The 15,309-nt window shown below is 33.5% G+C and overlaps 2 protein-coding genes and 1 long non-coding RNA gene across 5 annotated transcripts in view; all 3 read right to left on the reverse strand.

Annotated features, from left to right (window-relative positions):
- LOC122535791 (TNF receptor-associated factor 4) overlaps positions 1–8,488 on the reverse strand; it is a 34,818-nt gene extending 26,330 nt beyond the window's left edge. For 2 of the 3 annotated variants that reach the window (XM_043667611.1, XM_043667610.1), the window contains exons 1-2: positions 8,354–8,488; positions 7,833–8,101 (exon numbers count right to left, since the gene is read on the reverse strand). The gene's annotated coding sequence lies outside the window, so the exon portion shown is untranslated. The remainder of the gene's footprint in view (positions 1–7,832; positions 8,102–8,353) is intronic. The other variant, XM_043667613.1, reaches the window with a different exon arrangement.
- Positions 8,489–10,495: 2,007 nt separating this feature from the next.
- On the reverse strand, positions 10,496–12,949 carry LOC122535796. Its single transcript, XR_006308263.1, has 6 exons — positions 12,753–12,949; positions 11,899–11,972; positions 11,436–11,608; positions 11,148–11,290; positions 10,970–11,037; positions 10,496–10,904 (listed from the first exon to the last, which is right to left on the reverse strand). It is a non-coding gene; the product is annotated as an uncharacterized LOC122535796 (long non-coding RNA).
- A 199-nt stretch (positions 12,950–13,148) lies between these two features.
- LOC122535799 lies at positions 13,149–15,249 on the reverse strand. The gene is made up of 2 exons (XM_043667624.1): positions 13,658–15,249; positions 13,149–13,536 (listed from the first exon to the last, which is right to left on the reverse strand). The coding sequence occupies exons 1-2, from the start codon at positions 14,010–14,012 to the stop codon at positions 13,202–13,204; spliced, it is 690 nt and encodes a 229-aa protein (XP_043523559.1). The 5' UTR covers positions 14,013–15,249; the 3' UTR covers positions 13,149–13,201.
- Between the last annotated feature and the right edge of the window lie 60 nt (positions 15,250–15,309).

Raw genomic sequence — 15,309 nt, forward strand, 5'->3', positions numbered from 1 at the left:
TAACTGCACCTTCTTGTCTTTTAGTAACTTGGGAAAGTCGTTAGCTCGTACAGCTATTATAATCGTTCTCTGCTACCTTGAAGCGTCTCCGGGAATTTCTGTTACCCCAATTTGTCAAGGACCTTTGTTCCTAGGCAAATTGCTAACTTAGGTTCGGTTGTTTGTTCGACGATGTTGCATTCGAGCAGGTAAATATTTTGTTGAAGAGAATGATGAAAGTTGTTGTGGGTTTAATGAACTTTGAAAGCTGACTTATATACAGGGTGGCTCGAGTATCTTGTACGAATTTTTACACAATTTCATACGTTTGTGAATACAATTGGAGAAATAGAATCTAAGCAGAAATAAGTATGTATCTTACTTTCGATATTTCATGCATTCTTTCATACATTATGCATCTTATGGATGTTCGAATTCTTAAATTTCTCAGAAATGCATAAAAATTCGCAGTGATCAACTGATATTGGAAAATACGAATATAATATTCAAGATAAAAATATTTTAACTTCGTACAAAAGGTATATATATTTAATATTCTATAATACTTATTTATATATAATTTATATAATATTATATAATATATATATATATATATATTTATTATATATTATTATATAATGCTTATTTAATATTTTTAATATTTTATATTTAATAAATCCTTAATACAAATCACAGATCTATCCTCTATCGCAAAATAACCAAAGATCAAATAATTCTAATAAAATGAAAGATTAAATTATGGATTTCTAACGAAAGAGAGAAAGCGTGGGGATGATAGAGGCTGTTTCGCAAAATTCGCCGGAATTCCTGGCAAACGGGACACCTTATATTCGTGTGGTTGTGTAATCGGCCTTAAGGATAAACGGGCACACACACGCTAGCACACGCTCGCGAGTAGGGAGGCTCGTATCACAAAACGGCCAAGTGAAAGGATAGGCACCAGTTCATCTTGTGTCTCAACCTCCAGCCAACCTTCTCGAATATATCCTTTCGTGCTGCAAGTGCGTCAGCTATCCGCATGAAACAGCGGTTCATTCGAATTCGTTCGACGAGTTACCATTAACTTCTGACTTGATTTTTCCCAAAGACAACAAGGACCCAATTCTGGCTATTCACTGCTAGTTTTATGAGGGCATGTTACGTAAATTTATTACCATTCATACGAACTAATGAATTAATTCCGCGATTATTAATTGAAGACTCCTTGTTTCAAATTGCAGCCCTTTCCTCGTATAAATTGAAGAATTCGAAGCGAAAGTAACTGTAAGTTACTTTAAAGAATCCTAAAAATTTATACTATTTTTTCGAATTATTCATCTATTGTATTATACTTTATGTGTAATTTTAAAGAGCTGTTTCTTTCAGAAAAAAGCTATTATTTAAAATATTTTAGAAAAAATATGAGTAACGTGCAAAAAAACATTTAAAAATGTTAAAAAATTCCGTATTTCTCGATCAGCGTTTACTAACGATTTTCAAACGATAGTCGATAGCGCGCATTTTCTTCGTTAACCCCAACACCACAAAAGAACTATCAAAACCAGCTCATCATCATACATTTTTTCCTCTTATTTTAATCTCTCCTCTCATCTTCTTCACACACAGTGTAATTAAGAGTTTGCTCTCTTGGTACTTATGCATATGTTCGATCACTACTACAACCTTTCCATCCTTTATTCCTCTACGTCTTGATCTAATCAATAGATGGAATCTGAGCTCAGGAGAGTGTATCATTTCCGCGAGCGATGCGATTTCACGGAGAAAGAAAGCGGATAGTTTACGCAACCGTGTGCCAGCGTGTTCGTGGATCAACGATATTCCCAGACGTGAAACATCTTCGGAAGCGTGTAGAACATCTGTTTGCCGCAACTGTGAAATCACCCCCGACTGGCAGCCAAGGATAAGAAACCTTTCCAACTCACGACTGGCCGAAATAGCGGCGAAATCACGGACCGTTTGCCGCTTGCACGGATCAAGCATGCACCTGCAACGGGTGCATCCTTTGGCTGGATCACCGGCCAGATGTCCCTCACACTCGTGTCAGGATCCAGCACATGTTTCTGGCTGCTGTTCGGGGTATCCCGATTCGATTATTTTTCGTTTGAAACGAATCTCTAAACGCTTTGGATATATACGTAGATTTTTAGATAGCTTGAGCACTAAAGCACTAATATCTATATGATATATATATAGAGAACTGTATTATATAAACTTCATATATATAAAACTATGTAGATATATAGAACTATATAAATTTAATATATAGAATATATATATAGAACTATAACTCGTATTACACCTTTTGAAAGTAGACTTTCAAGCTTTTCTTTGCGAAAGTAGAAATTTGTTTTATCCTATATGTTGCAAGAAGTAATTTAATCTTTTGGATATTTTGTGACGTGACGAAGAGTCTTGGATATTTTGTAGTATGACGGTGAGTTGCGTACATTTTATGAGAATGATTGTACAGTGGATGATTTGAAAGGAAGATTTTGGGCACTGTTGGATGCCGCATGTTATACGTTAATGGTAATTATAATGGTGCGCTCGACTTGAATGAATTATTCAATTTGGGATTTCCGCGTATGAGCTTATTAAATTTAACATGCTAATAAATAACACGTCGTGCAACAAGATGTGGTACCTTGTCTGAGGTTGAACGAGCTCACGAATTTGAGATCGAAGAATTAATTTCTCATTAAGTAAAATTGTTTGATTATAAAAAATATAGGAACGACAGAGTACAAATTATTGGAGGATGTTGATTTTAATGAAACTTAATGCGAAACATCGTGAATATTCGGTTCAGATAATCGAGAGACAAAATTACGACAAAGTATCTCAAGGCATACTTTTCTTTGATAAGTATCAAACAAACTGAGAGCTTTATCTTTCAGTTTCAGCCAATTTGCAACAAGCAAGCCACAGAATACGAGGACACGTACTCCACTGCAAGAGCTGAGACTGAAACATTAAGTACTTTTATCGAAAAATACTCGGTTTCAAGGACTACGAGTCCAAGCAACGTGGAATTAATTACGATACATTCTCGCATTATTATCATCGACAAACTCCGCAAGCACCATATTACCGACAGGAAATGCTGCCTAAAAATTTATTTACAATAACTGCACATCGTGTGAAACACGTAGATGTAAATTACATGTATATTACTCTTAAAAAAGTATCCAAACACTTGCGTATTTTTTTGCAGAATATTAATTCAATTACTAGGTTGCAAATAAAAATTATATGTTGATAAACGACGATTACATTTTGTACAGTTATTATCATAACACGATAAAATTGATTTTAAATAATTAATAATGCAAAGTGAGACAAATTATTAATTTAAAAAAATTAAAAAAGAAAATTCATTGATTCTACAAGAAGGTAAGAGAGGTGACTATATTTTACTAAAAAATTATTTGTTGTCTCTACAAGGAGTTGACAAGTATATTATTATTTGTTATTAGATTGGAAAAATATTTACATAAATTCACGTATTTAATATTTACGTAAATTCATACTTCGATAGAAATAATTAAACATAACAATGAGTACCTACTCACATGACATTTCATCCATCCATCCATTTTCTTATTATAATTAAATTTTCATTAATCCATACATCTTACTGACATTGATATATTACAGTCATAAACGTGTGTGAATACTTATTAGAGCTAGCATACATTTACTTCGACCTTCGAATAAGAGCAAATTTTACTTGAATAATCTGAAGATCGATGGATCCGAAGTAAACATCGAAAACTTAACTAATAATTATGCATTATTATTTCACATGCAATGGGATATCACAAACGCCGGAGTCGTTTCCCTCTCTTTTTCCACGATCTTTTTATCGGACAGTGGCGTGCGACCGGCACGATCGTACCGTGTCTGACGTCTTCCGCACATGGAAACCAGAGTAACCAGTGCAGCGAGTAAAAAGCTGCAGCTGTCACAGCGCGGCAGCTGCAGCGACGATGCATCGGGGCCTAGAGATCAGAGTAACACGTTTCCAAGCAGTTTTCGCATTCACGGTAATTTCCAATTTTGCATGAAGGTCTGAGGCGTACAACGTTGCAGAAAAGCTCTAAAATGAGCGGACTTTCGTCAATGTTTCTGTTATTTTCTTTCGTCTCTTTCTTGAGACAACGTGTTTTTAATTGAAAGTCGGAGGGACTTTTTAAATTTTAAATTCTGTACACTATTTCTGCGCGAAAGATCAATTACTTGAATCATTTCGTCTCGTCCGTTAATTTCTTTCGAATGTTCGATTGTTTGAAATTATACTTCAGTTTAGGTATAATTTTAATTCTGTATGAAAAATTAATCGCTCAGTTCTAGCCGCTCCTACCGTTTTGTAAATTTAGAGTCGAAATATGATTGAAATTATCAATGAAAAAATTACTTTAAATATCAACGCGGTGTAATTAATAATTTAGAATTTGTCCCGCTATAAGAACGTTGTTAACTTTTTGAACAAACGTGTTTTTCAGATTCTAAAGAATCGAATGATAATTATATTGAGATGAAAAGAAAAAGTAAAACGATTTAAAATTTACTGAATTCTTAATTGGAACAACTAGTATCGCAAAACATCATTCTATTTGTGCATGCACGACTGCCGGAGTTTGCTGTTCCCTTCCCCATACTAATTTATTCTCTTAAGTTGACGTCAGAAAACATGACTAACATACTCGTAAATCTAATACGGAAAGTTTTCATAAACAATCCAAAGGACTGTATTATTATTCATCCTTCGAAATTTCTTATACGAAATTCCATTTTTTGTTTCATCACATTAATTTCAAAAGATAATGATATAAATATTATAATAAAAATATAAATTTTATAATATTATAAATATTATATAAATATTATAATAAAATATTATAATAAAAATATTATAATAAAAATATAATAAATTAAATAAATAAATTTAAATCTGAATTTATTCATTTTAGACAAATTAATTAAACAAATAAAACTATAATAATAAGAATTATATAAATATATAATAATGATGATGATTTAATTAAGTAAATATTTACTTCGAAACTCACACGAAATTCAATAATTATAATTATTTTAACATTCTACTCCAATTAATTAAATGCCCTTAAAAGTTCACTCACAGTTGTTTCTCTCATTCCTACAAAATATTCCATTCTCTATCCTGTCATCTACAAATCGTCAAGATTCTGAAAATTTCAAGTTCTTTAATATCTTCACTCCGAGAAGATTAAACTGATACGCACGAATCGATGGTAGTACCGAATGCGAGAGAACATGAAAACAAGTCTCGGTAATCGGTCAGCCCCGGTCGTTTTAATCGCCACGGGTGTTTATCGGTCAGCGGCTGCATTCCGTGCATATGCAACCGCACACCTAAGATGGATGCGCGGAGATGAGAGAAAGTCGGAGATTCTGGCCTCGAGGTTACCTTCGGGAACGTAACGAAGCGTTTGTAATACGTATGCACACGATCGTTGCTAACTGATAGGCGTGAACGTGCCGCGAAGAAAATGTCATCGGATGCACTCTTACCATCCCACTCGTTCAATTTTATTCTCACTATTTTTCCCTGCTTATGTTTTTTTTTTCTTTTATCCCGTTGAAGTCAGTCGCAATTTGTAGAGATTAAAAGGCTCCACTGCGAATTTTCTTTTATTGTGACCTTTGGTTTTTCAATGACCAAGTTGCACGAAGAAAAGTTTCGAAATTATTACATAGATAGGCTGACTCGATTATTAACTATTTCTTGAGTTGAAACTAGTAAATACGGTGAGTAAGTATTTATATAAATGAGCTCATTCAGATACGTTATTCAGAATACTCTCGTTGAGCTAATATTGATACGCAAAAACTGTAAATAGAAAGTTCTAGCATTATCACTTCCGTATCATTCATGAATCTATTTCTGGATTATAAAACTATTTCTGAATTACCCGTGATGTTACTATGGAATTATATTGTTATTATTAGATTGCTATATATTTTGTACAAATTTTTCTTCTTTCTAATATAACTGATAAATGAAAACTATAAAGAAAGAACACGATAATTTTGTTTAAAGTTATCTTTTTATTTGATTATTGGAGTAAACATTTCTGCATCCTATCTATCTAATATTTCAAAAATGAAAAACTTGTCATATTTCTCGAGTTTATTTTCCGAAGAAAAAGTTGTGCTAAATGATCATAACTGACTCGAATGGGAGCTCAAGAATTGTATAAAATAAACAAAGTTAAAGTCTATCCGAAAAACTAAACTTATGAATCAAAATTTTATAACACAATCAGGAGTAAACAGTTTTTGTGAAAAGTTAAAAGCATCGGCACAGTTGAAAGAACGAATAAATTTATGAATTGTAACTTCAGGAGTAACACCTTCGTGAAAAATTGAGTGGATTGACTCGATTGAGCTTATTAGTGACTCATTTTCCATTGAAACAAGCCACTTAGCACAAGAAACGGTGGTAGATACGAGTTCCTTTGTAACAGGCTGCCGCAGCAGCACACGCGGCAATAGGTAAACAGTCCGGAGAATGCTTAATGCATGTGGCCCCATTATTCTGCTTCGTCAATTGGATTGTTTCGAATTAATAATTCTCGGTTTATACATCACTGTGCATCCTCGTCATGTTAGAGAGGCGATAAGTTTTACGGTCGATGCAATTTAATAATTGTTAGGTAGCAATTAACGCGAGCAAATACTGGTATGAATGTAATCCGAATTATTTTCATCGTGCACATTAGACTTGGTAATTGCAATGAGAAAAATGAGAAATGATTTCCGGCGAGAATTAGCTGGCGGTTATCTGCAGTCAAAGAACGGAGTTCATTCGTTTTAATAACCAAGATAATAATAAGGCTAAGATGAAAAGAATTTTAACTCCTTCTATCTCGTGTTGAATGGCCTATTTCATAGTTTTCTAAAATATAAAATATCTTTTACACGAGATACCTATGTTCCTTTTAACTTGATCATTATAAATTTGTTCATAGAATGGATAATATAGTTATCAGCATTCTTATGGATGCATAAATATCCATAAGTCTAGTCAGTCTATGTAATTATAAAAACGTAAAATACAATCAAATTATGAAAATTTTTGAAAAATCCTATTGATGATAAATCACGGGAATAAAAAGGAGACAAATTCATTCAGTTTTTGATACAGGAAGAAATTGTTTAATTGAAACAAAGAAGAAGAAGATCAAACTAAGAATAATTGAATTCTCTGCGGTTACTTTGCGCGAATAAAGTTTCACTAAGAAAATTGTTGTGGGAAAGCTAGCATGGAAGAATCGAAATTGCCCGATCTTGGAACGCGGCCGGAACACGTGCGTATTCACGCTGGGAGGGACGCCATTACAATCTCCTATGAGAAGATACGCACAAGGCCATTGTTTCAATAAGATTTTCTACCTGCCCTGACTACCAATGTCCGAAATTTGTTTTTCAAATCGTGGCCCCTGGGATTTTCCATCAGCTATCATTTCTATCGATTGCGAATATTTCATAGTGCTCTCCAATACAATTTTTAGATCGTACTTCTAACAATAAGTACGTGTTAATAAGTACTTACTTCAATAATAATATTTGTATCTAACTACTCTTAATGATAATATTTTTTTAAATAAAAAACAAAAAAAGTAATTAGAAGAGAAAATCAGAAGTATCGACTTTTGATTCGCTACTCTGACAGAGAAAGTCTTCAAAAAGTTTAACTTCTAACTTGAATCTACTATCGTATAATAGTAAGAGCAGTAGGATACTGTTGGTTTTATTAAGAAACATGTGTTGAAAGGTTTACTCACCGACTATGAAATCCAGATGACATTCTAGAGCACTAAAACCGGCGAAACAAATCAGCTCTGCCAGTAATTCAACAGTCACTTTACAATAAGGATTCACCTTTCAAGCTTGGAGAAACGCGTTATTACACTAAACAATTCTTCACTGTGGCAAGAACTCGCGAATATCGAGCCGAGTCCTATGCTCGTAAAACAGAAAATCGTTCAGCCTCCTTCAAACCAGCAATTTCTATACCATCCTTATTGAAACATTCCACAGATTATTCTTTCTTCTTCTCGATTAAAACATGAAAAACAAAAACGTCGGCTATTGAACATTGCAAAAGACCCAACCCGTAACTGATACCTGATGCTCAAGATCTATATACTGATTTTGGTCACTTTGATTAGAAAAATCTCAGTGCAAAGTACCAGTACCATCAAGGGACAAACAAGAATATCAAAGAAGAAATAAAAAAAAAAAAAAAATAGAAGTAAGAAGAGAATTAAATACTTATAAATGAATTTAACTTTTGAATTCGAACCTGCAGGGAAGTGAAACCAGTTGTGGTCGCGGAGGACACTAATGGTCGACCGCAGGTTCGCCGGTTCGAGGCGTGACTGTTATCAGGAGAGGAAAAGCTCGATAGTTCAGCCGTGGTGAACGACAGCGTAACATCGACTGCGTGTAGCGCACTCGACGTGTTTCCAGGTGGATTGCGCCAGTAGGCACAAGCAGGAGAGCACAGCGTAGCCGATGAAACGAGCGGGGAAACTGAAGTCCCATAGGATACGCGGTCGCCTCCATACGTTGTGTACACCTAGATACTTATGAAGGCAGGTGCTGGCAGTCAGGTGAATGTGGCGGAACACAGGAAGTGCCAGAGACAGAGAGGCATTACAAAAGTGTAGAATAGTAGGGAGAGGTAAAAGACGACAGAGGAAAGAAAGGAAAAGAGAAGAATACCGTGTGACTTGGCGAGTCGCGTGCCCCGTGCCGGCGATAATAATTATCCTTCATAAGTTCGCCGTTTCATAGTTTTCACGTTTCAAATCCCTTGGATACTTCTAGCAGCCTTGCCAGGTATTTAGAAACATTCCACGAATTCTTTTTAGCATTTACACACATCCCAGATGCCTGTGTAGATAAATTACAGACGTTCAACTCGCAGACTTATTATACAAACCTTTATATTTTATTCAGCGTAAACTTCAGATATAAATACCATGGAAACACGTGTTCGTTTGTTTACCTGATCAAAATTTGAAAAGGAAAATCCTTAATCCTCTACTTTTCCATTTACGCCATAAACAGGCAATGGTGGTGGATTCCTGGTATCGTCGAGTAATTAATGACGAAACGAGCAACTAACGTGACATACGCAACTCGAAAAATCCCTTTCTCTCTTTAACTCATTAGAGCCATCGACGATCAATGAGAACGGGTATGGAAACTGGTGAACGTTTCTAGAAGTTGGACCCTGCTAATTGTAAGTGAAAAAGTAGAATGAGCAATTCCGAGATGTCGTTGCGTTATTAATCCACCAGCCCATGCTCTTGTCGCGACGAAACAGTACACAATGTTGAATAGGATCGTGTTGTTATGCTACTTGCTACTCCAAAGTGTATAGTGTACAGGAATAGCTTGTAAGGCACAGCCCCACCTTCGCGTCCCACGTGCGTGTATGCAGCACGCCATATTTCCCGCATGCAACAGTGCACGTAAGTGCAACACCATCCAACGAAGTCGTTGACTGGAAAACGAGTAAGGGGGCTTAGGAAGAGGCACGGGGAACGGCGACGGCACGCTCTTCGTACGCTCGTTTATTCGCACTTTTACCCGGTTCGCTTAAGTGCGCCCGGTTTGTTTATCAGACGCTTCTTGTTTTCAGAATCGAGCCTCTGCTATTCTCCTGATACCGTGATACACTTTGTCAAGCTTTGAACTGGCAGATGTTCCATCCGGTTACGGTTCTCCAATTTTTATAATTCTGTTGTTTTGAGCAAAAATATTGTTAATGTTTTAAAGAGAATTTTAGCATAAGATTGGAAGAAGAAATTAAATGTGTTAACAATGATTCCTAAATGTTCCCTTTTTAAATTAAAGATCAATTGCACAGGATTTAAAATTAATCATTGAACTTGATACTTCAAATTGGAAGATATCTTATCCCGCTACGGTCCTCCAATTTCCATATTTAGTTATTAATAACTAATAATAGTTAATATTTAGTTATACAAATACAGAACTTTCTGTCTAAAAAAATATTAAATAATGAAATGATGCTTTTTTGGATTAGAAAAAGATTGTTTGTTTTTCAGTGTACAGAAATATCTATGATGCTTGCACTTCTGTCTGAAAACACATCTTTTTTCCCCTACGAAAAACCGTTAGACGCATTACCAGTGCTGATTGTTCATCGCCTCGAATAAAAATGTAATATATGCAAGTCAGAGTTCCACTTTTTACATCATAGAAAATCACGTTACGAGCACATCTTTCCTGCGAAATCTCTGATGGTCCATCAATATAATGTAAGTCCATGCAAACCATCTGAATTCACTTGATTGTCATTGAAATTAATTAGTCATAGTACATAAGCAAATTCTTTAAGTTGGATATGCAATCTTAAATTTTTCATATCTTATATTTAATCGCATAAAAAAAGAAAAAAAGAGAAGAAAGTTGCAAATTAAATTAAGAAAAACATTAAGAATGAAAACGGAAGTTCTAAGTTATGAATATTAAATGTACCTTGATAATTAAGATTTAGATTTTCTTCTATTTTATGCAAATCGATTCATTGAGGATTACGTTAGGCATAATCGAAGGATTTACTCGTGATCGTAATGTTACGTTTCAACCTCCGTGACTTCCGGTGGAACCCGCCTTTCCGGTACTCCCATCTGCCAGCCCACACACTCTAAAGGCTTCTTTCAAACATTTCCGTTCTTTTCCATTGGCCGCTTCGAGTATTGCAATGTTCATTCTCCAGTTACCTTCAGATGGCAGTACAGTGCAGTGATGCCGCAAAGTACAGAATAGTCCAAGCATTCAATGTCTTTTCATGTCTCACCATTGACTAATAGCATTGACTAAAAATAGGATCATTGACTACAACATTAACAGTTAGTCAATGGTCTCACATTTCAGGAGTTACCTCTTATTATCTTCTTCTCATACATGACGATATCGATTCGTAATGGTTTCGATTCAAGTTGATGTTTCCTATGAAATTATAAATAGGATGCTGTAGAATAAGATATTTTATAACTGCATATAATTGATTGGAACAATGATTCCGTGCAATTATATTCTTACTGTTCTCCTATACTTACAATGTAGAGAGATGACTATTATAATTACATTGATAAGTACTTAGAACAATTATTTTAACTGTGTAAGTTATTACGACCATACATTACTTTGAAACATACGTAGATTTCACAATGGCCGACAAGGGATTCGATCAGTGTAAATGCTAGAAAATCATGAATTTCCAGAATGGCTTTAAATTTTATCAGTATAATGATGACAACTGTGTGTTGTTACATGTTAATAAATTTTGATAATAGGGATTTATTAATAGTAAATCTTAATAATAGTAATAGTGATTGTAGTTTTACCTGAAAATTTATAAGTGATGCTTCATCTTCCTTAGGCTTCCCGCTTAAAACTAACGTTATATACCAATATTTTAGATCAATTGCGAGAAATTATATCGATTGTGATTGTACATTTCACCGTATGGCGCTGAGATCACTGCGCACGTATTTGTATAAAGATGTATTTGTCTAACCTGAAACAATTCTTATCGTTTATTGAATAATTGATTTAATAAAATGTCCGTAACTTCACTTTTTAAACTTCAAAGTAAGTTAAAAAAGCGTGTCTCAATTCTAAATCTTAGTTTTCAGTTTTATTAATGCAACGAATGTAACTTATTTAATTTAGTAGTACGTAATGAAATAATGCTTTTTCATAACTAAGTGATTTTATTCAAAATGACTGCTAATTTTAATCAACAAAACTTTTCTATTATCGAATAGCAATTAAAATTGTTATGGTAATAAGAATATTTCTATTAACCAAGGTTGTTGACTGCACCACAGACGAAGTATATGAATAGACCTTGCATCTTACGGGGTTACATGGCTGGGGTTCTGAAATACCGACATAGTAAAAAATAGTAAGCAATAATGTGCGATAAGAACATCCTTCGATCTATTGAAAAAAAATCCAACTTTTTACACATGTTTTTCTAGGAAAAATACACGTAGAAAGAAAGCGGGGATACTAATTTTAAGAAAACATATAAAAAAGTTCGCAAATTATTCTTTTTAATTAGGTTTTTTTCGTAATTAGTGTGAACTGTCAGAAAATGGACATGGTGGCGCCATCTAGCGGCAAGTGGTACTAATTAATTATAAAAATTAATTCTTATTTCTGCACTTTACAGGTCAAATGGGCTATGAACAGAAAGCTAAGGGTCTAATTAGGGTAATACAATCACAAAAGTTCACAATTCATTTCGTTAAATTAGGTTTTTTCGCAAATGAAAATTTCTGTTTTACGGGGTAGGAAACACTAGCGCCGCGTTATGGCAGACCGGTGGAACTAAACGCTCTATAACCATACAAGGGAATGATTAATTTTAATTTTTCACGCTACTAATTTGCACTCCACATAATATTTGAAAGATAATGCTATCGTTCGCAAATAAATTTGAATCTAATATTCACTACAGTTTGCGCGAAATTATGCACTCACTACTGGCATTACTACCAACGTAAACGAAATTGAAACATCCTTTATATACGTAAACTATACTTAAACGAAACATAAAACGCAAGCTTAGGGTCTCTAAAATCGGAGACGCAACCATAACAGTCCACAAATGATTCCTCTTAATTTCTTCTCGTAATTTGTGGAAAAACTGTCACCTGTCAATGTTTGGAAGCAACGGTGGCGCCATTTATTGATACCTCGGTGATACTAAAAGTAGAAAATTCTGTTTTTTCTGCTGTCTACGTATTGAGCGTCATTAGACAAGGAGAGCACAGGCGTGCGACAAGGACAGAGATATAAACGCGGTAGACAAGGAGAGCAGCAGCGTGCAACAAGGACAGACTCATATGCGCGGTAGACAAAGAGGGCAACAGCGTGCGATAAGAATAACAATATAAATTAGTCCCTAGGGGTGATCCACACGGTGCATGCTTAAATATTTTTAATATATATAAATATACATATTAGATGTTTATGCAAATTCATGTTTTCATTAATATAATTAGCGGAACAAAATTTAATATTTTAATAGAAATTTCTTTTACTTTGGATATTTTATTTAATTTTGTTTGGTAATTTAAGTTTTTCAATCGTTTAATGAAGATCACTTCTTGTTGTCTCCTATTGAGATTCTTCTTACGGATGAAACGATTTTTAATGTTTCAGTCTTCTCATCTGGAATGATTGACGTTTTATGCACTTTATGCGGTTCATTTTCACCTAAACCATGATCGTGTATCGATACTACATTTTTATTTACAAAGGTGGAATCATGAGAGTAACCAAAATATTTTAGTAACCGTTCTGGTAGATCTTGCAATGTAGATCTTCTTTTCTTAAAAAGATGATTGACTTTTGGTTGAGGAATTGCAAAAGAAATTGTTTTTTCTGAAATATTGTTTGCTAAATCATCATTCGACACTTGAGAAGCTCTGTTTACTAGAAATTGTAATAATAAATCAGATATATCCATTATTTATAAATAATTAATTAATATATCAAATATTCCATATATACGTTAATGTTTAGTATTAAGTAAAAAATTTAATTCCATTTTTACCTAATACAGTGTCGGATTCGTTCATGGTCAACAAATAGTTTTTGAAACTTTTCCATTTATTATTAGAATGATTTTTAAACATTTTAAGATATTTCATAGGTTTTGTATTTGGATCGTATAACTTTTTTATTTTCGTTGTTAAATCTTTAGACATATTTCTTATAATTTCTGAATTTCGACAAAAATTGATAGGTTTTTGTTCTAGATAATTCGTTTTACTTTCGTTTTTCACATCTCTCCATTCATGATCTTTTACGCGTGGCACCAAACTGCGCAACTTCGCGTGCAGTTTCTCAATTTCTTCGAGCTTCTCTAAAATTTCTTTCACGTACCTCTCGGACATACTACGCTTCATAAAACATGTAGAATGTTTATCATTTCCAAAAATATTTATTTATTTTAATTAGATACAAGAACAGATGAATCACGTGCGAATCTGAATTTACTTCATGATAATGTGCATACTTTGATTGAATAAATATACAATGTAATATACACAAGAAAAATTATTTTTCTGCTTTATACAAGATTATAGTTTTAGAGAGATTATTTTGAACATACATATAATATTGTTAAATAAAAGTAGCAATAAAAATGTTAAACGCAAGTTACGTCAAATCGTAAAGTTAAAATTACGTTATTATTGTCAGGTTCAAGATGAAAAAGACAATTTAAATAAGATTCCAAAAATTGGAATTATAAATTTTAAAGTTCAACTGCGAGGCCAGGTCAGTGCTCTTCAAAATGTTCATCTCTGATTCATCTCTGAATTTCTTTGAGATTTTTGAAAATAATTCTATAAATAATTAGAAAACCGAATATAAGATTGATGACGAAAGAACTATTTATTTAACAGATTTAAATAACGTTTCTTTGGATGAAATATTACCTGGATTGTAAACCTGGTTTGCAAGAAAGAAAAAAGAAGAAAATTTCTGACGGAATTCTGTGCGATTCAATAATGGAGTGTAAAAGGAAACGAACCTTTTTAAATTGTTTCAAAAGAGACTCGTATATTAAGGAGTATAATTCCAGACCGAATAAAAAGATGAAATTTTCATCGAAGACTAATATTCACATAACTTTTGATCCCGATACAGAAGAAGTAAAATTAACAAATAGAAAGAAGCAGAAAAATGATCAAATTCTCCAATTGGATACTTATCTACATGATGAAGACAATGTAGATCAAGAAAAGATTAGTCAAATATGTAAATTAATTAAATATGAACCTAAAAAAGAAAAATTACAAGAAACGATAACTGAATTGGCTGAATACAAAGTGGATTTACCAAAGGATCAGGAAGAAAAACAAGAATCATTTAAATATTCGAGTCTAATGGCTGATGGTACCAAAATTCGTGGGAGTCACTTAATTTCCGACTTCCATAATAAAATGCAAAAGATTAATTTATATAAAAATATAAAATTTGACGCAAAGAAGGTAAAAAAAAGATTAGATGCCTGCATAAACGAATTGAATGGAATAATTGAAGACGTTTCTTTAATTCTCCCGAATATGGATGTCACGAAAAGCTTGCAGAAGTAAAATACAAAAAATGTTCGAATCAAACAGAAAATTTTTCATTTTAATAAGATTTCCAAATTAAAGTAAAATATTGATTATTAAAAAAAGAAAAAAGAAAACTGCA

The sequence above is a fragment of the Frieseomelitta varia genome, unplaced genomic scaffold, assembly GCF_011392965.1.
Source record: "Frieseomelitta varia isolate USP_RPSP 00005682 unplaced genomic scaffold, Fvar_1.2 scaffold_773, whole genome shotgun sequence".
NCBI classification, from domain to species: domain Eukaryota; kingdom Metazoa; phylum Arthropoda; class Insecta; order Hymenoptera; family Apidae; genus Frieseomelitta; species Frieseomelitta varia.